Genomic DNA, 27,073 nt, shown 5'->3' with positions numbered 1-27,073 from the left:
AGGCCACGCAGATGCGGCGCCGGGGATGACTTTGCAAAAAAATATTTACATTAAATAAAATGAATTAACAATGACTGGCCCCTCCTCCTCTTCCTCAGGATGGGGAGAGGGTGGGAGAGGCCGAGCGGGGGCCCCCTCGCCCGGCTCGTGGTCGCGGGAGCCGCCCTGGCGAGGAGGGGTCTCCTCGCCCCGCCTCCTGCCGCCTCCACCACTTCCCTGCCTAGAGCCTGGACGCCGCGGTGGGCGCTCGGACGCGCGCGGGGGACTGGGCACCCCCCGCCCCAAGTTTGGGGCAGCGGCCCGGCGAGACTGCGGGGCGTCTTTCCCATCCCCCAGCGTCGGGGCCCCCCACATCGCTTCCCGCGCCCCGCTTCCTACTCTGCCCTGCACCGCCTCCCGCCACCCATCTCATTCACTCCTCCCTTTGCCTCATTCGACAGACACGCGGGGGCCGGCCTGCGCCAGCCCCCGGGTGGGGTAGGTTCTGGGGTGCTGGTGCGTCTGGCCCGAGCTCCCTGCCACCTTCCTGACCTTCATCCCCTCCATTCCCGCAGTTGTAATCCGGAACAATTGGGCGCAGGCTTCTCTGGGTTTGGTCTCAGGCGCAGAGCACAGTCGCCACCTTCAAGCCCAGCTGCCTGCAAGACCCTCTGTGGTTCATTTTTTCTTTTTATTCTTTCATGGCTAGTCCCCTTCCCACTATTATGGCATATACATGTGCTATCTTTGTGAGATAAATATTGAGTGTGGTTGCAGTTTTAACTTAATTCAATAATTCCTGTGTCTGGGCACCAGTATTTACAGGTCCGGAGCCACTCGGGTTGAGCCAGTTGGCACTCCACACTTTGCCTTTCTTAAGGGTCTCTATGCTTTTAAAGATTAACGTATGTTTCTGAATGATGCCCACCCCTGGCTTCCAGCGGGTTTTGTCTACTACTTACTGAGGCAGTTGGGCTGGCTACAGTTTCCCACCCCTCAGATCACCCAGTGGCTCCCCAGATAACCCAGACACCCACATACTCTCTCCCCAAACCCAGCTGCCCCCAGATAACTCAGCCACGCTCCCATAAACCCAGACACCCCCCCAGATAATCTAGACAGTCCTCACCTGTCCCAGATGCCCCACAATAATGGCATGGACATCCCTAAGGCCCTTTGGGAACTCCCAGAGTGGTGACACTGGGGGCATCTTCTGTGTTGCTTTCCAGAAAGGCTGGACCACAGTCCCACCATGAAAAAGAGGTTCTGGCCCCATAGCATTGCGAGCTCTTGGCATCATCTGCTTTCTGGTATCTGCCATCCTAAGGGCTACAATGTGGTTTCAGTGTTTTCAATTTGCCTTTTTCTGATTACCAGTGGGTTTACTGCCTGTTCAAGCTTCCGCACATTGAGAGCTCCTGTCTGTGGTTCATTTGCAGGAGGTCTTGGACTTGTATCAGCCTCGTTAATTTGCTGTAAGGCCTTCTTCAAGTCCTTCTGTCTGTTGCGTTTGTCCGTGGGGGCTGTATAGAAACCCTTAATTTTGGGGGCGCCTGGCTGGCACAGTGGTTAAGCGTCTGCCTTCGGCTCAGGGCGTGATCCCGGCGTTGTGGGATCGAGCCCCACATCAGGCTCCTCCGCTTTGAGCCTGCTTCTTCCTCTCCCACTCCTCCTGCTTGTGTTCCCTCTCTCGGCTGGCTGTCTCTATCTCTGTCGAATAAATAAATAAAATCTAAAAAAAAAAAAAAAAAGAAATCCTTAATTTTGATGTAGTCAAGACCATCATTTTTTTCAATGGTTCGTGGTTTTGTTTCTTTGGGACGTCACAGAGGCACCCCATCGTCCCTGTAGGAGCAGGACGGTGTATCCTCCACACTCGTTCTTCTGTGGCCTGCAAGCAGACGCGTTGAAATGTGTTTCATTTCTGTGTTGGGGTGAATTGATGATCTGTAATGTGGAGATTTCAGATGACTGTACCAGAAAATTGCGACCCAAGCAAATTCCATAGATGGTATGACTCAGTTAGCAGACACACTTTCAGCTGGAACCATGCGTGGAGGTAGACATGCAGTTTAGTTTTTCTTCATAAAACGAGGTGTCTTTTCCCAACACTGTTGACTAAGCAACATATCCTTTCTTAGACCACCAGGTGTCATCACCACATCTGGAATGGGTTTGTCCTTATTATGGCTTTGCAGGACACCAACTAGGTGGATGGGCAGGTACCCCTTTCCTCTTTTTCAATAGTGACACAGGAATTCATGCCCTTTACTTTTCCATATACATTTTAGAAAGGCTGGGTCAAGTTTCCAAAAAGGAGATCTAGCTGGAATATTGAGATTGCCTTGGATGTATACTAACCTGGGGACCACGGAAATCTGTACCATTGTATGTTAAGTTCTCCCATCCATGAACGTAGTATATTTCATTTATTTAGGTCTTCTTTATATCCTGTAATAAATGTACAATTATCTCTCTGTAATTGTTGTTGCATGGGTTTGTCAGGTGCTAGACATGTTCTAACTTTTGTTCCTCTGTACGCGACGTCCCATTTCCGCTGGTTAGTCTGGTGTGGAGGAACACTGCAAGCACTCAGAGCTGGCCCGTGGGCGTGAGCCGGCTGTGGAGTTGCCTCTGGAGCACAGTGGTGCTCGGGACACCAATGGCACCAGCTCCGTGAGAAAGGCCAGGCCGCCGTCTTCCCATCCAACAGAGGCGACACCTGGCAGGGCTGAGGCTGCTGTGGACCCTGCACCCTCGCCGTTCCCATTGCAGCTGCTGTCATGAATGCTGTCCTCACTCCCAGAGGGGCCCGGATGGGGCTGGGGTGGGGGCCAGAGCAGAGTGGTGATCAGCGGTCTCTGATGAGGCTCAAACCCTGCAGAGACCGGGAGCCCAGCCCTCTCTCCTTCGTTCCCTCCCCAGCACAATGTGCAGAGGGGCTGGAGAATGGGGGTTACCACAGTTTTCACAGCCGGCTGGCCTGGCCAGGCTGAGATGGAGGGATAATCTTCCCAAATTCTGTCTCCAGGGGGGACCACACTGGGGAGCAGCTCGTCCTTTCTTGTGGTCACACGTTAGCATGTGGCTTTTGAACATGGAGAGATTCTGAAAGACCGAGTGAGTGCTGTAGCAAAGCTTTTTTTTTTTTTTTTTCCCGGAGCCCAATGTGGGGCTTGAACTCATGACCCCAAGATCAAGGCCTGAGCTGAGATCAAGAGTCACCTGCTCCACGGACTGAGCCAGCTGGGCGCCCCTGTAGCAAAACGTTTAATCGGCTCTGTGTCTGTGAAGACAAAACAGAAACAAACGGAACAATGGACCCGCGTTCCAGCTGTAAGCCGTGCTCTCCCGTGAAGACGGATGGACAGCTCGTTAGGCGATGCCTTTCCAGTTCAAGCTGACGTCCGTGTTTACTAATGAAGATAAACGACACACGTGTCATTCTCATTAAGCACTTAAGAGTAACCACGAGAATCCGGGTGAATCTGTTACCAATTTCACCCTTGATGACCTCCCCAGGAGGCCTGTGAGCACAGAATTCCCATAGACCCCGTCAGGCACTGGCTGCTTCTGCCGGGCCGTTGTCCCTGAGGCACAGAGAAGGGGACTGGGTCACACACGTCCACCACTTCCCCTTTTGGCACTTGATAGCATGAGCAGTGTGGGACAGCAGCCTCTGCACCCACCCCCCCTTTTTTTTTTTTTTTAAAGATTTTATTTATTTATTTGACAGAGCTAGAGACAGCCAGCGAGAGAGGGAACACAAGCAGGGGGAGTGGGAGAGGAAGAAGCAGGCTCATAGCGGAGGAGCCTGACGTGGGGCTCGATCCCATAACACCGGGATCATGCCCTGAGCCGAAGGCAGACGCTTAACTGCTGTGCCACCCAGACGCCCCCCACACCCCCTTTCTGTGACAACTCTGGGGAGCACTGTGGGGCCAGATGGGCCACAAGTCAATTCCACAAAAGGCTGCAGGTCAGCATCTGGGGCAGGTGGGAATGGCCACAGCTGGACTGTCAGGGACAAGTCCCCTGTGTCCCGAGGCCCAGCCTCTGCTCCCTCCCTGTGAAGATGGGTTCCACGACCAGAGAACGTGGCTCTGGGGGCACACACCTAGACGTGGCCCGTCACTCACACCAGCTCTAGGTTTTTTATGCGCGTGACCACTCCCCTCCCAGCCCTCCGGCAGCCAGCAAGAAGGGGTGTGCAAGGCAGTTTCAGGTCAAGCTACCCCCAGCCCTAAACCACCGTGTTTGCTCTAGGTGTATTCAGGAGCACCAAGGATTCCAGAACCACCACCAGGGAGCAGGTCCCGAAGCCAAAGCTGGGGACAGACACACAGACTGCTCCAGAGTGCTCTGCACGGCCAGACCCTGGGAGTGGACAGGGGTCTTCTGGGCCCTGCAGGGCCCACCTACGGAGCCCCCTTTGTGTCTGCACATGTTGGGGGACCTGTGCAGGGCCCAGACTGCAGAGCCAGGGAGGTTCCCCACCTGCCCACAAGGGCAGATGCCACGGTGATGCGAGCTCCTGACTGTGAAGAGGGTTCCCCGGGGGAGACGGGAGCACCCACGAGAAGGCCCAGCCCAGAGTCTGCACTGCCGGCCTCTTCTTGCAAAGACTAGGACCTGCCGGCCTGGGCAGGGAGGCTGAGCAGGGTCCACGCCGCCCCTGGCTACTGGCTCCCTCATCTTGTGCGGTGCCTCGTACTTCCTCCTGAGAGCGGCTGGCCTCACGTCTGGGGGGCAGGGAGGGCTCTGCCTGGGCCTCCACGCGCCCCACATGCCCTGCCACCCTAGCTGCCTTCCTGGGGGAATCAGTCATGTGTTCTAAACACCAGTGGGGACTCAGAGCCTCAGTAAGGAGCCCTGCAGCCACCGTGGGGCCGCGTGTCTAGGCAGCGGTCTGTCTTCCCGTGAGGAATCCCCTTGGGCAGGAGGGGCTGCGGGTCTGCATCTCGTGGTTGGTGAAGGTGTGTCTGGGCGTCTCCCAGCTTGAGGAGGGCTTGACCTGCCTCCTGCTCAGGCTGCTGCGGCTCCTCCCCACCTCATTGAGAGGCACAGCAGGAGGCGTGGCACCTTTACTGGGCACCTGGGTACTTGAGTCCCCATGCCTGGTGTTGTTCACAAAGAACAGCCCCCGACACGTAAGCACCACCAGCCCTTCCTAGAAACCGGTCCCTGAGGATTCGCACACATGGGCCAGCCCCTTGGCCAGAGGGAACAGGCTCCCCCCACTAGCTGCACCAGGGCTCCAGGGGAGCAGGACACTAACCCCACTTCCATACGGCCGCCTATCCCCAGGTGGAGTCCCCGTGGAGGCTCTGGGCTTTCCACGGCTGGCATGGGAAGGGAATGCTGGCTCAAGGGCCTGGAGAACGCATGGGGGCCTGCATGGGTGAGGGCTCACACAAAAGCAACATCACCTCCCAGCATCCAGTGCATCTCAAGGTGTAAAGCCATGCTGGGTGTCCCATGTGAGCATTTATTTCGGTGATGGGTTGTAGTAACTGCCCAGCAGCAGGGATGGGCTGGGATGGAGAACGGACAGCAGGCTCCATCAGACCCCACGGGCCCAACGCTCATGGCCAAGGCTGGAACACAAGGCAGGCTGCAGGGGCCCCAGCCCAGAGGTGAGGACAGCAATTCCCTGGGATGTGGTGCCAGGCCTCCTGGCCGTGCCTAACCAACTAGGGCTGTGGACCTGGTCCTGTGGGTCCCTCTGATCCTGGCTCTGTGGGGTGGGGGCGGATGGGTTGCATGTCTAGTCACAGCTGCGGCTGGAGAAAGGGGAGGGGATCAGTGAGCTGGACGCCCCACAGCAGCTCAGGTTCGAGTGCTGGGGACCAGGAAAGCAGGGCGTGGAGCTGTCGCGTCTTTCAGTGACAGTGTCATCCCAGGACGGCACAGGAAGGAGGTGAGTGCAGCAGGCTGCAGAGGGGCAGGGTGAGAGCAGGAAGACAGGCAGAGCTCACTTCTGCAAGGACTGCAGTTCGGGGGGTAGATCGCACCCCGTGTAGACACCGTTGCTTATGCTGTATTCCAGTAAAGCACCGAAACAGGGATCCTGTTCAAACACCAAGGAATCAGGCCTGAAATCCCAAGCCATCCGAGTGGCACCCTGTCCCCAAGCCCTTCCCTCTTCAGGTGACTCACTCTGACCAGAACGTGAGGATTTCCCAGCACAATCAGCAAGGCTTTGGGTCTGGTGATTGCAACATTAAATCTTTTTGAGTTGGATAAGAACCCCAAAAAATATCTATCATCTTCAAATCTATCTTCATTTGACCGTACCTAAAAAAACACAAAGATGAATAAAAATGGTATCGTAAGTTTTCTGACATAGAAAGAAACCTGGTATTTTAAAAGCATTTAAAAATATTAAACATCAGTATAACTCTTTTGGCTCAAAAAGGAAAAACCCAGTGCTGTGGGAGGAGCCTCACGAGAGCCTCTCATGTATTTCTGGGTGTAGCGTTCCCTTTATCCTACCTGAATTTTCTAAGTTCTCTGCAGTTAACATGTGCTGTTAACACACAGGATTTACGAGTTAACATGTGCTATTCAGTAAAGAGGATTTACAAGTGAAACACAGAGTTCGTAGAGTTACAGCTGGGGCTCCTTGGGCGCGGGGCTGAGCCACTGCGGCCTGCGTGGGGGGCGGGCACCCATCCCCTTCTCTTTGAGCACCTGTCCCTCCTTCTCCAGCATACTTACCACTTCTTCCTGGAACTCTTTGTTTGTTTTTGTGTCTATAGCTGAGTTTTTAAGGAGCTCCTGCAGTCAGGGCTGGCAACGATGCCAGAGCACCTCCATCCTGCGACTGCTTCCCTGCGCCATCGAGGGGCCTCTGCCCCTTCCTACGGGACGTGCCAAGAACCCCACAGCCATCAGTGGACACCACACACACTGCCACCCCCACTAAAAACAGGAACACCTACGGTGGAGATGATGATGGCCAGATATTCTTGCCCTTGAAACTCCTCTACCGATCCGACCTTTATGTCCATCAGATCAACATTTCGCAAAAGAATTTTGATTTTTTCCACCTTCGAAGCAGATAAAGGTAAAACTTTACAAATTTGACCATTTCTCTATATATTTAAGCATAAACCAAATATTAACCAATATGCAATATTGCTTTTCAATTCCAAATCCTGTTTCATCTGAGTTGGTTATAACACAGATTCTGATTTCAGATCCCATATACTTGGGGAAAGGGGGCAGCGTGTGTCAGCATCGAGGCTTCCCTCTCCCCATGAGTGCACAGCACGGAGGGCGGGGGCATATGGCCATCCCCTGGGGACGGTGTGGGGACCTCAGTCGGGCAGGGCTGAGTGGCTGGACACAGGCCTGGAAGCAGGCTTTGTGCAACCACTGCAGGAAGGGAGGGGGCATCTCTGTGAAGAGCGAGCTCCTGGAGGACTGGGCAGAGCCGGGCCCTGCACTGTGTGTCTGGAGACAAGGCTCTCCAACGGTGCTGCTGAAAGAAAACCCCATTTGAAATCTTGGAGAAAAGCATACAGAATAGGAGACAGCTCAGCGTAGGGGAAGCTTCTGTTCCCCAGGGGGGCATGGAGGCCGGCCCCTCACTGCTGCTGGCAGGTGAACAGACCCAGACCGAGAGCTCCAGCACCCCCTCCGCGCCCCGGGTCTGAGCAGTGTGTGGGACTGGCCAGTGGGAGCCCCCTGCTGGGCGGGGGCGCAGATGCAGTGGCTGTGGAGGGACTCTGTGCCACGTAAAGGAGCTAGTCTTCACTCTCCTTCCAGACTCCGTGAACAAGGACGCTCAAAGGAGTGGTCGGCAGGTCCACACCTGCTTCCGGTAGGGCGTGATCACACCAATGTCACTTGCAGACACCTGGCTGGAGATGCCCCTGGCCAAGAGGCAGCAGTAGCGCATGACCTGGACGGCTTCGGCTGCATTGAACCACGATGGGCTCCTCCCTTCACGAGCTTCACTGCCCTGAGTGAATTAGGAGACAAAAGAATGGGACGTCCATCACTTCATTTCCTCAACATGCTTGTGAGGGGGACTATGAACAAGGACGGTGCAGAAGCAGGTGTTGGGAGTACGACATGAATATGACCAAAAACACCCCGCGCTCCCGCAGACGGGAGACTGCAGCAGGGCAGACCAGCTTCAGTAATGGTGACACCCACCCCAACCGCAACAAGAGCCCAGAGGACAAGGGCTGCTTGGGGGCCGTGTGTGATCTGCGGCAACAGGAGCGGACCATCAGCGAGGCCTGCGCCAACAGACGCGTGTGCAGGGGGCATGCTAGAGGCAGGGAAGGGTGACTGGGGCAGCCAGAGCCTAGGGGGCCAGAGTGAGGGCAGACTGCGTGGCCTGCAGACGCGGACGGCCAGCTGTGGTCAGTTCAGCAGGTGGCAAGCACAGCCCTGTCACGGGCCAGGCAGGTGACCATGCACTCAGGGTCCCACTCCCTCCCCACATCTAGGTGTGGGCTGCTCAGGCAAGCAGCAAAGAAGGCACGCAGCTGGCCAACAAGCAGGCGAAGGTGCTCAGCGTCACTCATCACCAAGACCCCACCTCACACACGGCTACTATGAAAAAGACAAAACAGGTGTCGGTGAGGATGTGGAGACACCAGACCCCCGACACTGCTGACGGGAACGTGAGTTGCTATAGTCACTGTGGAAAACAGTGCGTAGGCTCCTCAGAAAATTAATCACAGAAATACGATATGACCCAGCAATCCCACTTCTGGGTACATACTCAAAAGAACTGAAAGCAGGGACGCAGACGAGTATGTGCACAGCCACGTTCCTGGCAGCGTTAGTCCAGCAGACCAAATGTGGAAGCAACCCCGGTGTCCTCCGATGGACGAAGGGACAGACACAATGTGGCCCATCGACACCGTGGAGTAGTCCTCTCTGCCTTAGAGAGGAAGGAGCTGCTGACACCTGCCCCGACCTGGGGGAGCCCTGCCGACACTGTGCTGAGTGAAGTAAGCCAGACACGGAAGGACAAATCCTGTCTGGTTCCACTCCGAGGAGACACCTGCAGTGGTCAGACTTGGAGACAGAGAGCAGACGGCGGAGCCGGGGGCTGGGGGGAGAGTGCGTGATGGGGACCGAGTCTGGGGAGATAGAAAAGTTCTAACAATTGGTTGTAAAACAATGTGAATATATTTAACAGTACTGAATTGTACACTTAAAAATGGCTAATGGAGTAAATTTATGTCATATGTGTTTTACCACACACACACACACAAGAATACCGGATACAGCAATTAGAATGCATTAATTCTGACAATTTTTAAAAAAGATTTTATTTATTTATTTGAGAGAGAGCACAAGGATGGGGGGAGGGGCAGAGGGAGAGGGAGAAGCTGACCCCCCGCTGAGCAGGGAGCCTGACTCAGGTCTCACTCCCAGGACCCCGGGATCATGACCTGAGCTAAAGGCAGTTGCTTCACCTACTGAGCCACCCAGGTGCCCCTTGAGGATGTTTTTTGCTGTTGTTAAGTCATACGTAATTTATCCTTTATTATTTATTTTTTATAGCTTACTTTTTTTTTTTTTTAAGATTTTATTTATTTATTTGACAGAGATAGAGACAGCCAGCGAGAGAGGGAACACAAGCAGGGGGAGTGGGAGAGGAAGAAGCAGGCTCATAGCAGAAGAGCCTGATGTGGGGCTCGATCCCACAACGCCGGGATCACGCCCTGAGCCGAAGGCAGACGCTTAACCGCTGTGCCACCCAGGCGCCCCTATAGCTTACTTATTTTTTAAGTAATTTCTACACCCAATGTGAGGCTTGAACTCACAAGCCCGAGATCAAGAGTCACATGCTCCACCAACTGAGCCAGCCAGGCGCCCCATAATTTGTCCTTTAGATTTGTAATAGATAAGATCCCAAAAAAACCTTCAGTGTGATGAAGCTCAGAAACTGAAAAGAAAAACATTCAATAGCAACCAATCACCTACAAGGAATAAGAAAAAGGAAGAAATAATAATAATTAATAAAAAAGGTAAAGATGAAGGACTAAAGATAAATAACCAAGGACTAACTGATCTCATTAAAAGCAGATACTCTCAAATTGGGTTAGACATAAAAACTAGCTCTTCTAAGACAGATACCTAAAATAACATAATAAAGAATAAAAAGCGAGGACAAAGATACCAGATAAAAATAAACAAGGAGAGGCGGCTGGGTGGCTCAGTCGGTTCAGACTCTGACTCTTGGTTTTGGCTCAGGTCATGATCTCAGAGTCCTGGAACTGAGCCCTGAGTTGGGCTCCACACTCACTAGGGAGTCTGCTTGAGATTTCTCTTCATCTGCCCCTCCCCCTGCCACACACACTCTGTCTCTAAAATAAATAAATAAATCTTAAAAAAAAAAAAAGCAAGGAGTGACAACATTAATATTACCAGGTGGAATTTAAGGCTAAAACATGGAAGGGCAGAAGAACATTATATGATGAGAAAGACAATCTTAAACTTGTATGCAGGAAACACCACAGTAGTCAAAGCCATAAGGCAGAAACCATTAGAAATTCAAAAAGAATTTGATAAAAAAGCACAAGTATAACACGAGACATCACCACTCTCCTCCCGTAGTGGGAGTACCTAGTAGGCAAAATCTAAGTCAGGACACAGAAGAGCTAAATAACAGAGTCCGTAAGTTTATTTAAAAAACGTATATGGAAGGGGGCGCCTGGGTGGCACAGCGGCTGGGCGTCTGCCTTCGGCTCAGGGCGTGATCCCGGCGTTATGAGGTCGAGCCCCACATCAGGCTCCTCCGCTATGAGCCTGCTTGTTCCTCCCCCACTCCCCCTGCTTGTGTTCCCTCTCTCGCTGGCTGTCTCTATCTCTGTCGAATAAATAAACAAAATCTTTAAAAAAAAAAAAGAAAAAAGAAAACAAGCAGGGGCGCCTGGGTGGCACAGCGGTTAAGCATCTGCCTTCGGCTCAGGGCGTGATCCCGGCGTTATGGGATCGAGCCCCACATCAGGCTCCTCTGCTGTGAGCCTGCTTCTTCCTCTCCCACTCCCCCTGCTTGTGTTCCCTCTCTCGCTGGCTGTCTCTCTGTCGAATAAATAAAAATAAAATCTTTAAAAAAAAAAAAGAAAAAAGAAAACAAGCAGGGGCGCCTGGGTGGCACAGCGGTTAAGCATCTGCCTTCGGCTCAGGGCGTGATCCCGGCGTTATGGGATCGAGCCCCACATCAGGCTCCTCTGCTGTGAGCCTGCTTCTTCCTCTCCCACTCCCCCTGCTTGTGTTCCCTCTCTCGCTGGCTGTCTCTATCTCTGTCGAATAAATAAACAAAATCTTTAAAAAAAAAAAAAAGTATATGGAGAGGCGCTTGGGTGACTCGGTTGATTAAGCATTTGCCTTTGGCTCAGGTCATGACCCCGGGGTCCTGGGATCGAGCCCCGAGTTGGGCTCCCTGCTCAGCAGGGAGTCTGCTTCTCCCTCTCCCTCTGCCCCTCCCCCCATCCTTGTGCTCTCTCTCAAATAAATAAATAAAATCTTTAAAAAAGTGTATACGGAACTTATATCCCTCAAATAGAGAAGATGCATTTGGGGGGGGAAGGGTATGTCCTTAGAACATCTACCAAACCTGATACCTATTTGGCCATAAATTTGTAAAAGCAAAGAGTTTACAGGCCATAGTTCTCAATCAGAACCTAATAAAATTATAAATAAAAAAAAGAGGTAAAAAGCATTCTTAGCCACTTGGAAAGAAAGAAAAATACTTCTCTATAACCCTTGGATCAAAAAAGAAAATAAAGAGAAAGTTATAAATGTCCAGAAATCATGAAAGGATGATCTCTCAGCAGACATGTGGAAAGAGAAAGCTACAAGATGGCAGCCCACTGCCTTCCCAATCAAGAGGATGAGGGGTATGGGAATGAAGTGCCCATCTGAGGAGAATTACAACAAAGAAAACAAATAAGGAAGTTATTGAGGGGGTTCCTTAAAGACAAAGCTGAGATTAAGGAACAAAACAAAGAGAAGAAAACGTAAATAAGTACAAAGCTGGCTTTTTAAATTAGACCGGGGGTTGCCACATCTCTTCTGTAAAGGGTCATATAGTCGGTATCTCAGGCTTTGACAGGACTGTGCTGTCTCACCTGACTCTACGGCAGCAGAAGTCAGTCAGAGATCAGCCACCTGTCCACTGTGGCGCAGGCTTCCAACTCTCCTTCTCTACCAGGACAAGACCACAGTGACCTCGGTGGTCCCTCCTTGGGCCACCCTGGGGCTCGGCCCTGCCCTACAATGTTCATGCAGTACGTTCTATTGCACTTGCTCTGCTGAGATGCGCCGGGCATGGGGATGGAGCAGCGAGTCAGACAGAGGTCCTTCCAGAGCCTCCCCAGGGGAAGGTGTAAGTCAAGGTAACACTCCCACGAGGGGGTGCCTGCCAGGAAGCGTGTCTCACATTGCATCCCAGGGACTCGGGAGTGGCCTGTAGGAGCCAAGGGTGAGTGTGCAAGGGAAGAGCAAGAGCCAGGTCTCGCCAGCAATCCCGAGGCCATTAAACTGGTGATAAAGCCCTTTTTGCTCAAATGAAGGGAGTAGACGATGTTCTCTGCAACACGGCCCCAGAGGCCTTGTCCCCATTTTATACTCAGGGCATAGAGTGGAGTCTGGGACAAAATAAGGCCCTTAAAAAATCCTTACTAAATAAATGTTTCTGGACTTTGTTCCACTGACCTACGGTGGTGGTGGTTGGTGGTTTTTTTTGTTTTTGTTTTGAGTCTAAAAGTATGCTTTTATTTGCTACAGTCAGTAGTCTGTTATCTAGCTGCCTTTGTATCACATTCTTCTATGCTTTTTGCACACTTACAACACATTTTCACATTTATAGTCACTTTCTCATGAAAAAACCCATTGTGACTTCTTTGTAGACTGCGTTAAATACATGAACTAATATGGGCAGAACAGTACTGGTCCCTCTGTTCATGGACATCACGGGCCTGTCCCACGTCATGCACTCAGGTGAAGCTGGCTCTCTGCAGCAGCTCTGCTTACTTCTCCTTAGGCTGACGTCTAGCAAATGTTAGAGAGATTGCTGGTCCCCTGCTACCTTTTCTCACCTGTTTTTCTGATGTATAGGAAAGCTGTGAGCATGGACAGAGCAAGGGCAGAATGTTCCTGGGAGGGAGAATAGCATACGAGGTTGGAAGACGGCACCAGCCAATAGGGGCTTGCGCTGTGTTCCAAGTTAGGAGGTACTGGTCTCACTACAGAACCCCCTTGCCTTGAATTCTCTTTTGTCCAAAGGACAGGCATTCCACAGCCACACCTGAATATGCAATTCTACCTCTCCATCCACTTCTGAGAAAGCAGGCACATTCAGAGGCACGAGGCAGCGGTGCTGTCATCTGGACTCATGCACCCTGAAAGCAGGCTGCATGGGAAGAGGGCAGACACCACCCCAGAGGCACCCCGGCACTAGCTCCTCCTGTCCTAGGGTCTGGGTGCAGCCTCAATTCTGGATGAGAACTTGGCGGTGGTTAATGCAAAAGATGCCCTCTGGTTCTAACAACCAAATTCCAATACAAACCCTGATTTTAGGGCACACTTGTCATTTTTTGGACTACTGAGCATCTAGCTCTTTCCTACTGGGGAACCCCCCACCTGGTGAGCCCATGATGGGGGGAGGCTCTCCCCACCCTGTATCAGTTCACTCACTTGACAGACTCACAAGGTGTGTGGTCACTCTTGGTGGGCATGGGAGCTACCGGTACCCAGGCTCCCCCAGCTCTGCTCGTCAGCCCAACCTCCCACTCACAGTTACACGACATTTTTAATACTGTCCACGTAACTCCTTTAGAGTGACACCCTCCGATGCCCACTTAGGCCAGCACCCTCCGAAGCCTGTTCTGTATGCAGTCACCTGAGTGGCTGATGGGCCGGCCTTGCAGGGGCAGAGGCCCTCCCCACCGCTCTGACTCTTCGGCACCAGCATGGCCATCAGCCCCCCAGCGACTGACAAACGCTTCATTATCAACTGAAATGAACGAAGCATACATGACCAACAGGCATAAACCCATGAACAGCACTGAGGGGACATCCAGCTGTTGGAGCTGAGCCACGTCCTCCTGGACCCTCCCTCAGTGTACAACTCACCCTCACGCCATGGAAGATGAGGGGGAAGCCTTTCTTTGGTAACTTCTCCCAGCCCAGCAGGGAGGTCACCACCTTGGGGTCTGCGCAGACTTCAAGCTCTCTGTGGTAGAACAGCCTGGACGGTAGTGCCAGCAGAGCTGGGTGGGATCTGTAGTTCTTCACGAGCTTTGTAACCTGCAAGGAGAGAGCTGGCAGCAGGTCCCAAGCCAAATCGGCACACGCATGTTGCATTTCCGTCCAAGAGAAACACGTTGAGACCCACCTCATATCACAGCCCCAAGGTTCTGCCGGTCCCCCTCTCCTAGCCTGTCACCTGCCACCCATTAGGAAGTGCTCTTGCACCTCTAACAACTTTTTGAACCAGGTATTTGGTTTCTTAATCAAAATATAATTAACAGTGTTATATGAGTTTCGGGTGTGCGATATAACAATTTAACAATTAATTTAACAATTCTATACATTACTCAGTGGTTGTCATGATACCTGCACTTTTAATCATTACCCTTCACCTCTTTCACCCACACCCCGTCCACTTCCCCTCTGGTGACCATCAGTTTGTTCTCTGTGTTTAAGAGCCTGTTTGTCTCTTTGTTTTGGTTCTTAAATTCCACAAATGAGTGAAATCATATGGTATTTGCCTTTCTCTACTTTATTTCACTTAGGATTTTTAAAAAATATTTTATTTATTTGTCAGAGAGAGGTGGGAGAGGGAAAGGTCAAGCAGGGAGAGCAACAGGCAGAGGGGGAATGCTGAGCAGGGAGCCTGATGCGGGACTGGATCCCAGGATCCTGGGATCATGACCTGAGTCAAAAAGACGCTTAACCAACTGAGCCACCCAGGTGGCCCTTCACTTAGCACTTATACCCTCCAGATCCATCCATGTTGTTGCACATGGCAAGCTTTCATTCTTTTTGATGGCTGAGTAATATTCCATTGTATGTCTACACCACATCTTTTTTATCCATTCATCTATCAATGGACACTTGGGTCAGAGCAGCCCTTTCTTGAGAGAACTAAGGACAGGACTAAACTCTTCCCCCCCCCCCTTTTTAAAGATTCTATTTATTTATGAGAAAGAAAGAGAGGCAGAGAGCAAGCGAGTACATGCACAGAAGGAGAGGGAAAAGCAAACTCCCCAGCGAGCAGGGAGCCCAGCTTGGGGCCTGATCCTAGGACTTTGGGATCATGACCTGAGCTGAAGGCAGATGCTTAACTGAGCCACTCAGGCTCCCCTAAACTGTTCCCTCTAAGACCTTGTAAGAAAACACAAATTTCATGAAGAGGGTAAATAGGTGAGCCTGATTTAAAAGGATCCCCTACAAAAAAAGCACATGCCGTAAGCAGGTCTTCGCTTTTCAGAGCCAGGGAGGGCGCAGGTCTTAAAGGTCCCGATTTGTAGGTGATCTGTGACCTGGAGCAGATGGCAGGGCTGGCTCATGGGTGAATGCATCCCAGTCCACAGAGGAGTTGAGGCCGACATTGGCTGGGTGCTTCTTGGCTGGGGAGTTTGTGGAGGCAAGGGGAGCCTGCGCCTTGGGCTCAAGGAGGTCTCCAGCCCCCTCTTGATCATGGGGCTTTGGCTGGAAGACTGAGATGGGGAGTGGCTGAGTGAGCCTGAGCCGCCCAGTGGTGGTTTTGATGGAGCAGGTGATGAACAGGAAGGGCTTGAAGCCAGGCAAGGAGGTGGCTGCAGGGCTGGCAGGCCGCTGTGCGCCTCTTTGGGGTCTCCCCTCAGCCTCTGTAGGGCTAATTCCACCTCCAGGCCCCACTCTCCCCTGGAGTCTCGAAGGCATCCTGAAAAGCGTCCTGCTCACCTTTCTCACCTGTGCCCCCAGCCCCTGGAAAGGGGTCTCTGGCCATGCCTTCCCATGCTCAGGGAACAGGGATGGCACTGGAGGCGGGTGAGTGCGGCCATGGACTGGGCTGAGGGCCGGCCGGGTGCTGCCCGGGCTCAGGAGCCTCTGGAGGTGGCAGCTGCTTGTGCCCTGGGGGAGGCCGCAGCCAGGCTCTTGGGAAGGCTGAGCGAAGGACATTGTCTGCTCTGTGTCCAGACCGCCTTGGGCCTCCCCAGATGTGCTGCTGGGCCCCAGTAGGAATCAGTCCAGGCCCAGGAAGACCCCAGGCAGGGGCACACAGGCTCCTCCTAACCCTGGAGCTGATGCCGCTGCTGCAGGCATATTGTCTGCTGGACGTCGGAAAGCAAATCCTCTCGCTCCACAACTGAATGAAAGCTACAGATGACCCCGGTTCCAGCCTGAACTGGACCTTTGTCCATCCTGTGCCCTGTCAGCTTGACAAATCCTCCCAACCACCTGGCCCCGAACCCAGCCTTGGCTGTCCCAGGGTCACCTGGATGGGTCACCTCAAAAGAGTTGGCCTAGGCAGATTCTGACAGGCTGAAACTGAGGTCTTGGTGCCCAGGGAGTGAGCTCTGTCCCAGTCCCCCATCTGTAGGCCCTGGGAGTCCACTGCATTCTCCAGGGAGCTGCAGGTACCCTTCCCCTTAGACAGGTTCTTCCTTATCTGCAGGTTGGAAAACGCTGAGGCTCTAGAGTCTAACTGGCTTTTCTTGCCCCACTCCCGACTGCGGCCGCTCCCTACCCCCTTGTCTTGTTTGGCTCAAGACTTCTTGACCCACCTCCCCTTTTCTGTGGCTTCCCCATCACAACCACCATCACTGGGCACCATCACGGCCTAGAAAGGCCCCGCCCATTCTCCATCCCAGTTTCCCATGCTGCAATCCCACTGCTGCCGTACCCCAGGCCTTGGGCACTCAGGCCGTCCTGCCTTCCTTTCCCTGCACAGATGGAGGGGAGGCTCCTGGGAAACTCAGGTGGTGGGGCAGCTGCTGGCAGCCTGCGGGCATCCATGTGGCTTTGCACAATGCCGCTGTGATGGCTGTGGCCAGGGCCCCCACAGCGAGGTGGACACTTGCTCAGGGCTGCTGCGAGGCCTGCCCATGGCTGCGTGGAGTGCCCAGGCCTGGCTCCCCACGGCCGCCAGGGTGCCCTAACCCCCACTGGGCTCCTCACTGACGCCGGGTATGAAAGGCATCTCTTCTATCCCAGGGATTTTAACGTCCACCACTTGACTGGAATGCACTGTCCCTGACAGGAGAGCTCTTCCCCCAGAAGATGCATTTGGACTGCAAAGCTCCTGAGAACAATGGGTTTGTTGAGAAGTAAAGTGGTTTGGAGCCGGCTCCTCCGAACCCACGGGCAGGCCCAGAGTCCGTGTTTTAACAGAAGAGGTGAACATCAGGCAAAGAGAAGAGGAGGAAGCTGCTTGGATAGCCTCCTGGGTGTAGACAGCTGAGCAGTCTTCCTTGGGGGCGGAGGGTCTGCTTGTGTGCCCGGCTGCACACTTCACTCCGCATCCACTTTCTTGCAGCCCTGGCCTTTACATGAACCCACGAAGCCTCGTCTTAGCTCGGCTGCAGGTGGCCATTGGTGCCTGGGCCATGAGACCACGGTGGCGAAGGGCACACCCCCCCGACCCACAGCCAGCTGAAAGCCTGGCTGGGACCTTGTGGAGAGCTGCTTGTGACGCCACCAGCACCGGGAGCAAGAACACCCTATGTTCTGCCTCCCCCTGGCCTGGGGCGTCCTTCAGTACAAGGCGTCCTCCCTCGTTCCTGGGGGGAGGGCCTGGTGGGACCTAAGACCCTTCTACTAACTGATGGCAGCAAACGTCAGCTCAGTCATTATGATGTGTCCAATCTCCAAGATGTTAATCAAAACCCCAAACTCAATTTGGCATCTCAGCTTCTCACTCTCCAAGCCAGGCCCTGCGTTAGCCTATAGGGTGCCAGGGGAGAGAGGCCCTCTGTCCCCAGACACTCGCTGTAGCTTCAGGGCCTGTGGGGAGAAAGCAGGTGCAGTGCGCTCAGACCGAGGCAGCTCTGCCACCCTGTCTGACCCATGCCTACACCAGAGGCTGAGGCTCCTGCCTGAAGGAGGCCAGCATGCAGCATGGCCATCCCAGCCTTGGCTGGAGGCCTCCCCTTCCTCCAGCTGCCCATCAGGCTTGGGGACATGGATGCTGGGTGGCACAGAGGTGTCCCCCACATGCAGGGGGCTCTCTGCTGCTCAGTCTGGGCCAGCACAAGTTCACCACCAGCTCACACGGTCCTCTAGTGCCTCCTGAAGCCTGGTGCTCCCCAGCAGCCGCCACCTCCCACATGCTCCTGTCTCTCCTATTCTCCAGGGCCTGAGGACTGACAGCCTGGCAAGGGTCTCAAACCATTTCCAGGTCAATCTGCCCAGGATCACTGCATCTCATTTCTGTTCACTGTTAAAATTTAGAAAAACTCTCCTTGTTTTTGTACCATAGGCATCCAGAGAATATGCTACTTGGCTCATCTTAATGAGGGACCCCAGAGACCCAAGGTTCCCGAGCTCCAGTGTGCTTGGGTGGGTGGGGGGGTGCTGGCGGGCTAAAATGCAGATTGCAAGGCCCATCCCTCAAAACAGTCACAGTTGGGGAATCTGCAGGTTAACCAGCAAACCAGCAGCACAGGAAGACACATGGCCTTGTCTTTCGGATGACAAATTAGAAGGCGCTTTCCCATTTTCCCAGGTTAACCCAGATTTCACTCGTACTGTGTCTGGCCCCACAGAACCTCAGCCATCAGCCTTGGATGGGGCTGCCTGGAACTCTGGATCCCTCTGGGGCTGTGAAGCACCCGTCTGAGTGGCTGGGACAGAGGTGCTGGCCAAAGTCCCCTCTGAGATGGGAGGGGGCGTGTGAGGTATCTGCCTCCCCCCTCCCCCAGGTGCGGCTCAGTGCACACAGGGACCAGAGCCAGCAGCCAAAGGGACTGCGGGGGAACACCACGAGGAATCACGTGCCACAAGGAGTCTGTGCTTACCAACAGGGGGTTGTAGGCGCCACAGGCACCAAAAGCGTCCTCATCCCTCAGATACACTGGCCGGGACATCAGTCTTTCCAACATAGAGATGTGCAGCCCATAGGCCATGGCGAGTCTGGACTTAATGACAGGTCCGAGCTGCATGGGGTCTCCGGCAAGGACAATCTGCAGCACACAAAGGGGCAGCCACACTAGAGCAGGGAGACAGGGGTCACACACACTCACCACCACAGCCAGGGGAGACTCAGGAACCAGGTGTGGGGGCACCACGCATGCGACGGCCTGGCCTCCCGCCTTCTGATGGCAGACTGAGGCTCCCTGAGTGCAGGCTGGGAGGCAGCGGGCCCCCACAGTCACCTGGGCTGCAGAAGACAGGGGATGTGGCACGGCTGCCCGAGCGAGGGGGCAGAGGCTCAGACAAGAGCAGTGGGGGATGTGAAGGAAAAAACTGGCTGGACAGCCTCTGCCCCAGTCTTCTGAAAGCATGTGTTGTGCCCTTCCTCCTGGCACTGCCCTTTTCCCTCCCACCCTTCCAACCCGGGCCCATGCAGCAGCTAAACTAGGTCTGCTCCCTGCTCTGTCTCTATGCAGCCCCCACACCTGACAATTGAGATGGGAGGAGACAGGTGTCAGGGGGCCCAGGAGAAGCTGGAAAGGCCCCTCCTTGAGTACATACATGTGCAGAGAGCAGGGATAAGGGGAGCTTAAGAGGAGGACCCCAGGTCACTACCAGGATGAGTACTGGGAGAGGCAGCAGGTGTGAGTAGGAAAAGAGCCAAAGCATCAGCCCAGGATAACCGGGGTTAGCGGCTGGGGGCGGGGGAGGGGGCAGAGAGGTCAGCTCCTGGGCAGTGAGCCAGGGCAATGCCTGGAAGGACCCCCTGGCTGCGCAACAGCTCTCAGTGGTGTTTTAGAAGTGAACCCGAAGGCAGAGCAGCCCTTCCTTTCCTGTCCACAAGGAATGAAGTATGTGAACACAAGGTCCCAGCTTCAGAGCCCCAGGGTCCTCAGCACCTCACCTGAGCCTGTCACCTGGGGTTGTCCTGTGCAGAGACGGAGGTCGGGTATGCAGAGCACCCACCAGTGCAGGAAAAAGGGGATGAGAACCACACAGCAAAAGGCCTTACCTGGCCGTTGGCATCTGAAACCAGCCCCAGCGGAATAAGGCATTCTGGCTCACTCGCCTGTCCTGCTTCGTCCACAAACACGTGTGTAAAATGTCCGACTCTAGAGACAAACATGTTCTCAATGGTCATTTCTGTCAAAGTGTCTTAGCAAGCAACAGCCAGCACACCGCGTGGCCACGGCTGCACCAGCGCCTGGCAGGCCGGCCCAGGAAGGTGCGGGTCGCCCGGTCAGGAAGACCTACAGGCCGCCGGCGCCTGGGACTCTGTACGCGACGTCTGTGCTTGTCTGAGTGGATTCGGAGGCAAGCAGGACGAGGGGTGGGAACGAGCAAACTGATGAGAGACTGCGCGGGCAGGGCAGCAACAGCTTCACATCAGAGCAGGTGCTCCTCACACCGCCCACAAGCCATGTGATGCCGGGCAGGTCGAAGCACCTCTGTGCTTCAGTTTCCCCGACATGGCAGAGGGGAGAACCGGGTGAACTGGTCAAGCTGAGCAACGCCCGCACATGGTGGCTGCTGCCCTCCCTGATTCGCCCTCTCCAGCATGCTCTGAGCTAGGACTATACCCCGACACTCCAGACCCACGGGGGCCCAGGGGAGAGTGCCGAGCATGTGCTCCAGGCCCCAGGCAGCCCCTGCCCCACTATAAGCCCGGAGAAAAGATCTGCAGCGGGGACGCTGTGCCGAAAGCCCCAGAACTGCTGGCGACAGGACAAACTGCTCTGAGCTCGACAGGGACGCCACCAGAGTCGCTGGTGTGCAGTGAAGCCGCTCTGGGCTCCCACCTTTCTCTTTCCAAAGGGAGTCAGGTTACAACCCCACCAGGACACCCACAGGTCCCTCCCTATGAAAGACGAGGAAATCGCACGCTTCCATTTTTCTACCTTATGGTCCAATGCCTGCTGAAGAAACTCAGTGTTATGTATCTTTCTTAGAATATAAGCACTTAAGTTTTCAATTTTTAATAAATCAGTTATTTGAAGTTATTTTTACCAGTCCACACTGTTTCGTGTTTCCACTTTCTCAGCTTCGTGCAGCCCCAGCTGTCCGTCGGCTTCCCAACTGCTGCTGCGGTCTTCCCTGCCCCCCAGCCCGTGTTCTCGTATCCTGCCCCGCACATGAGCTCCACGAGGACAGAAACTCTATTTCTGCGGGTCCCTGTGCCCCGAGCCGTGCCTAGTGCCTACCTCACTCCGATTTGGTAGAAGAGGCCTGCGCTGCTGCACGTCGTGATTATGATCCTGAAGCGCGAGGCCTTCCAGATATCTTCTCCATCTTTGCAGTAGGGTTTGATGGCATCGGTGACAGTCTGGGGGGAGGGGTGGGGCCAGCTTACTTTTCAAGTGTTACTTTTCAAGTGTTTCTTTAAATCGGACGTAATCACAAAGCTGAAAAGAATTCTAAAAGAAAATGTCCTGTTCCCACTTCTTAGTTATGACTAAGTAATGATTTAAGACTATTTTCTTAAATCAAAATATTTTACATCTTCCTATCAACTTAGTCCATGTTCTACCGACTACAGCCATGAACAGAACACAGAATCCTGCAGACCCTTCCCCCAAACAACTGCATACATTTCCTAGATTCAGTTTCTTTTGTTAACCAAACCAAGAACTTCTAACTTTCCTAAAGGGGTATTTATAGGTTAATCAATAAAACAGACCCCCCAAAACAATACATCTGGGTACCAAATAACAGAGGAGCACCAGCATTTAATGAAGTGGAGAATGACGGGGCGCCTCGGCAGCTCAGTCAGTCTAACGTCCAACTCCTGATTTTGGCTCAGGTCATGATCTCAGGGTTGTGAGATCAAGCCCCACGTCAGGCTCTGTGCTCAGCATGCAGTCTGCTGAAGATTCTCTCCCTCCCTCTGCCCCTCCCCAACCCTTAACAAAAAACACACTGAGAAAGTCCGCGTCACAGAGGAAGGAGAATGCAGGTGGGCAGGGCCCTTCTGCTCCAGCTGGCTGTGACAGCTCACCTCCTCGAACCTGCAGGTGGCGTTTACACGGACCATCGCCCCGGGCCTCAGCACGTGGCTCTCATGCAGCCGCAGACACACGAGGTCTGCCGCACTGTTGGAGGGCGCGCAGACCAATATCCGACTGTCCGGCAGAGCGTAGTACACCTTCAACCAGGACACAGGACACGCAGGGAGATAAATGTCAACCCGTCAAGTGCTTGTGCGCACCATGCGGCCTCACGCCAGCCCATTCTGTGACTGCCGCCCCACCGCTGACACACGCAGGGATGATTCTGCCCCTCATGTGCTCATGCCAACAACACATGAGAGGAGGTGAGAGCTCTCTGTTCTCCAGGACCCTAACCTTGTCCCCCCACCAGGGCAGTGACGGCATCAGGCTGGATCTGATGTGTGTGGCTCGCGGTATCATGCCAGCTGTGCACTCAGTGCACAGTTGCTAATCTGAATTCCAAATGACACACAAAATGCCACACACACACTATCTCTACAAGCTCCGTTTTAAATATGGTGCCACCAGAAACTTCTGCAGAATGGTGCCTTAGCTACTGTAAAGGGAACTTCTTTTCTGCAACAAAAATTCATGATGTGATCGAATGGTCAACCATTCCTTTTTTTCTTTTTGAAGATTTTTAAGTGATCTCTACACCTGACTTGATCTGGGACTTGACCCCGAAACCCTGAGATCAATAGCTGTGTGCTCCACCGACCGAGCCGGTCAGGTGCTCAGGGTGGTCGACCATTCTAAGAAGAAAGAGTCTTTCTACACCTACGAATAAACTTCGAAAATCCCACATATTCCCATAAACAATGTAAAACAGACTTGGCTAAGGATGAAATAACGGGTTTTTTTAAGCTCGTTCCCACCTCCTGACATGAATGCGGCACACAGCTCAGGCCACTGGTAACCGTGCCACTCCCTGTGGTTACCTGTAAAACAGCCTCTATTATTGTCACGGTCTTCCCGGTTCCCGGAGGTCCAAAAAGAATATATGGGAGCGGGCGGCAGTCGCCACTCAGGATTCTTCTAACCGCTAACTTCTGGTTTTCGTTGAGCACAGGATTGAAAAATTCCTTCTCTCTCACCTTGGGGGTCTGAACTCCGTTTACTGTATTCAAAGTGAAAACCGGTGTCAGGCAGAGGTCAAATACCTTGGCACGGCAGAAGCACAGGCCAGCATGGGCCACCATGACGGCCACGACACCGCCGGTCAGGAGCCTGCTGCCGAGGTACGCTTGCCCATAACCTCATCTTCACTGGGCAGTCGGGAAAGTGAACTTTGCTTTCTGAGAGCAAAGATGCGGGCCACTCGGTTCATTTCTCCACTTTACCTGTGCAGCATCACCTGACCTAGACTTCAGAGACATGGTCTGGAAAAGGCCATCAGAGACAGCCTGTGGTCACGTTAAAGTACCGAGTGTGAAGCCTCACGTCTCCACTCGGCCCATCTCTCTGGCTGCCGTCACACCACACACATGTCCTGACTGGTCACCCCCAGCGGGAGCAAGCTTCTCAAGTGGCCTATCTTCCAGGCAAGGGTTCCCGAGGTCGCTCACCCCTCACCATACGCACCCAGATTAGTTGACTTTTCAGCAAAGGCCGCCGACCCCGGCGTGTCCTGGGCACCAGCCCGCCTCTCCTTGGCTGCGTGCTTAGTGTGGTCCTTCATGGCTTTCCTATTCTAGAAATAATCATGCAGAAAAATGGCCTTAAAAAAAAAGCTTTGTATTCACACAGGTTTAAAGAGTGAACATAAACACCTGTCAGTGTTCTAGTTGTTTTATTTAACAGCTCTTTGCATGGGTCACAGGTCACAGGTTTCAAAACACAGGAAAAATACAGAGTATCTGACAGCTTAGGGATTTTTGGAATCCCTTACAGAAATAAACATGAATGAACTAAATCTGTGTAGTGACGGCAGAACACAGGGTGATGTTTATCTCACGGGGGCATCTTTTCTCTTCCCACGTCCTTCCCCTGCCCCTGCCCACCTACAAGGGGAAACCGGCAGTGGCCGAAGGCAATTCTGGTCCCTTGCTCCTGCAGAGCCCCTCAGGCAAACTTCTCCCCCACAGCAGGAGCAAGCTGCCGGGGCGGCTCAGGCGAGCACCCCCTCTGAGGGGACCGTCCGTCAAGTGCCTCTCAGGTGCTGCCAGGGACCCACTGCGTTCCGCATCCTGCCTGGGAACTGGTTCTGTGGGTGTGTAAACAAACTCAATCTGTCTTGGGCCAAGGAAACTGGTTTTCAGATTTCCCCTATTACAAACGAGGCTGTGATAAACAGCTTTGCACATTGACCTTCGTGCAATCACACGATTTTTTTTTTTTTTGAAGATCTAGTTGATGTATTCAACAATTCATGAATCGGGCAGCATCCTATCTAACACGATTACTTTCATAGGACAAGTTCTAGAAGTAAAATAGTTACAAAGTTTTACATTAAAAATGGTATATATATTGCCAGTTTTAGTCCAGAAGGTCAGTAATTTTCCTTCCCATGATCACGAGTGTCCAGAGTATCAATGACACACAAGAACAAGTGCACATCTAAAGTGTGCAACTGGACAAGTTGTGACACATGGACACACGTGACGAGCTAGACACCGGCTGAGCCCACAAGATGCCCCTTCGTCATGCCCCCCGCTGTCAACAGCATGGTTACATTTTCTAGAATGCTCTAGATCACGCACTCTTTGACGTCTTTTCTCCGTGTAGTAACTGCTATGCTGTCCCCGCGCGTCAATGCTTCGCTCCTGTTTTGGTTTCCACCAAAACGACGTACTGCCGTTCCTTTCTTCACTCACATGAGGCCGGCCACCGGGCTGTGTCCAGGGTTGGCCATTACTGAGCACGCTGCTGGGAACATCTGTGTACGACCCTTGTGTGGACGGACGTGTGTTTTCGGGTCTCAGGGGCCAACGCCAGGAGTGAAGTGGCTGGACTATATGGCCAGTGTGGGGTCTAGCTTTCTCAAGGAACTCTTTTCAAAAGCAACTTGTACAAGGTTCCAGTTGTCGCACACGCTCACGACCCTTAGTCTGCTCAGTCCTGTTAATTTAATTTTGGTCGCTCTAATCCATGTGTAGTGGCAGCCCACTGTGGTTTTGTTTCTATGACTAATGCCGGACATCTCTTCATGGATTTATTTACCATCTGTATACACAGTTCCTGACGATGGTTTGTCTTACGATGGTGCGAAAGCGGTACGCATTCTGCAGAAACTACTTGGAATTTTGAGTCTGGATCTTTCCCCTGGGGAGCGATAGGTGGTACGATCTTCTTGTGATGCTGGCCAGCGGCCACAGTTCCCAGTCAGCCTGCGATCACGACATCAACAACCGATACCCTGACCACCACCCTGTACCCTGACAGCCGCGCTGTTTTTCACTTTGGGTGCAGTACGCAGTACGTTGGGGGGTACTCGGCACGTGATTATAAATAGGCTCTGCATTCGCTGATTTTGCCCCACTGTTCTGAGCACGTTTGAGGTTAGCTGGGCTAAGCTGTGATGTCCAGTACGTTAGGTGTGTCAAATCCATTTTCAACCGATGGTATTTTCAACTTATGCCGGGTTTCACAGGATGTGACCCCAGCGTAAGCCAAGGGAGATTTGTATATTCTTTGGTAAAGTGTCTGTTCATGTCTCTGGTTCAGTTTTAAGAGTCTCATGCTCGAGCGATGAACTGGCTTTTCATTGTCTTAACCATGTCTTTTTAACAGCAAAATATTCAGTTTCATTGGACTCCAAATTCATTATTTTTTTTCTTTATGGATCACATTTTTGGCATCACATCTGAAAACTCTTTGCCTTACCTAAAGATATGAAGATTTTCTCTTGGGGCGCCTGAGTGGCTCAGTCGGTTAAGCACCCAACTCTTGGTTTCAGCTCAGGTCATGATCTCAGGGCTGTGGGATCGAGCCCCACACCGGGCTCCATGTTGGGTGTGGAGCCTGCTTAAAGTTCTACCTCCTCCCACCCTGCTTGCATTCTCTCTCAAAAATGAAAAGATTTATGTTGTTTTCTAGAAATTTTAGTTTCAGGCTTTATATTAAGGGCTATGATCCACTTTGAATTAATCTTTGTGAATGCTGTGACGTACACACCTTTGCATACAGACATCCCATTGTCCTAGTGCCTTTCATTAAAAGGGCTCTCCTTTTCCCACTGTGACTGCCTTTGCACCTTTGTAGAAAAAGTCAGTTGTCCAAACTCCTGTGGGTCTATTTCTAAGCTTCTATTTCATTCCACTGATGCACGTTTATCTCGATGACAGTGCCACACCACCTTGATTATTGTAACTTTGTGAAATGTTTCAAGATCAGGCAGTATGGGTTCTCTGAGTTTGTTGTTCTTTTTCAAAGTTGTTCTGAAAGTTCTCGGCCTTTTGCATTTCCATATAAATTTTGGAATTGGCTTGTCAATTTCCACAAAAATGTCTGCTAAGACTTGACGGGACCAGCACTGAGTTCATTGGTTGGTCTGGGCCTTCTGACACATCAACAGCTTCTCTCAGCGTTGTGAGGTCTCTAGTGTAGTCTTGTACATCTTTTGTCAGATTTGTCCCTAATGTCTGCAACGTTTGGATGCTACTTTATATGGTCTTATAGATTCAATTCTGGGTGTTTATGCCAGTGTATATAGAATTTACTTCTGTATACCAACCTTATATCCTGTAAGCTTGCTAATCTATTAGTTCCGATGACTTCTTTTTAGGGCACGTCAGACTTCACACATAACAACACTGGTGCCTCTTATTTTTCTTGCCAAGTTGCTGGTCTACGACCTCCTGTACAGTGCTGAACATAAGTAAGCGGCAGGACTGGAGGTGCCCTGACTTTCACGGGAAAAGCGCATCTTGTTATTCACTCTGCAGGTTTTTTTTGTAGGTGAAGGAAGTTCCCTTCCCTTAAATCAGGAATGGATGTTGGATCTTTTCGGATGCTTTTTCTGTGTCTGTGGGGATCAGGTTTGTTAACATGATGAGTATCACTGACTGAGA

The 27,073-nt window shown here is 52.6% G+C and overlaps 1 protein-coding gene across 1 annotated transcript in view; it reads right to left on the bottom strand.

Moving 5' to 3' along the window:
* Nucleotides 1-5,453: 5,453 nt before the first annotated feature.
* Nucleotides 5,454-27,073, bottom strand: part of MOV10L1 (Mov10 like RISC complex RNA helicase 1) — a 70,772-nt gene continuing 49,152 nt past the window's right edge. The window contains exons 18-28 of the mRNA XM_034643699.1: nucleotides 23,646-23,754; nucleotides 23,003-23,181; nucleotides 22,073-22,219; nucleotides 21,279-21,400; nucleotides 20,090-20,189; nucleotides 18,963-19,127; nucleotides 14,092-14,265; nucleotides 7,799-7,948; nucleotides 6,924-7,031; nucleotides 6,139-6,276; nucleotides 5,454-6,049 (exon numbers count right to left, since the gene is read on the bottom strand). Of these exons, the coding sequence (XP_034499590.1) occupies nucleotides 5,954-6,049; nucleotides 6,139-6,276; nucleotides 6,924-7,031; nucleotides 7,799-7,948; nucleotides 14,092-14,265; nucleotides 18,963-19,127; nucleotides 20,090-20,189; nucleotides 21,279-21,400; nucleotides 22,073-22,219; nucleotides 23,003-23,181; nucleotides 23,646-23,754 (1,488 nt within the window). The 3' untranslated portion in view covers nucleotides 5,454-5,953. The remainder of the gene's footprint in view (nucleotides 6,050-6,138; nucleotides 6,277-6,923; nucleotides 7,032-7,798; nucleotides 7,949-14,091; nucleotides 14,266-18,962; nucleotides 19,128-20,089; nucleotides 20,190-21,278; nucleotides 21,401-22,072; nucleotides 22,220-23,002; nucleotides 23,182-23,645; nucleotides 23,755-27,073) is intronic.

Source organism: Ailuropoda melanoleuca, chromosome 15 (genome assembly GCF_002007445.2).
Source record: "Ailuropoda melanoleuca isolate Jingjing chromosome 15, ASM200744v2, whole genome shotgun sequence".
Taxonomy (NCBI): domain Eukaryota; kingdom Metazoa; phylum Chordata; class Mammalia; order Carnivora; family Ursidae; genus Ailuropoda; species Ailuropoda melanoleuca.
The sequence above is the reverse complement of the archived record's forward strand: the minus strand, read 5'-3'. Positions and strand labels throughout refer to the sequence as shown.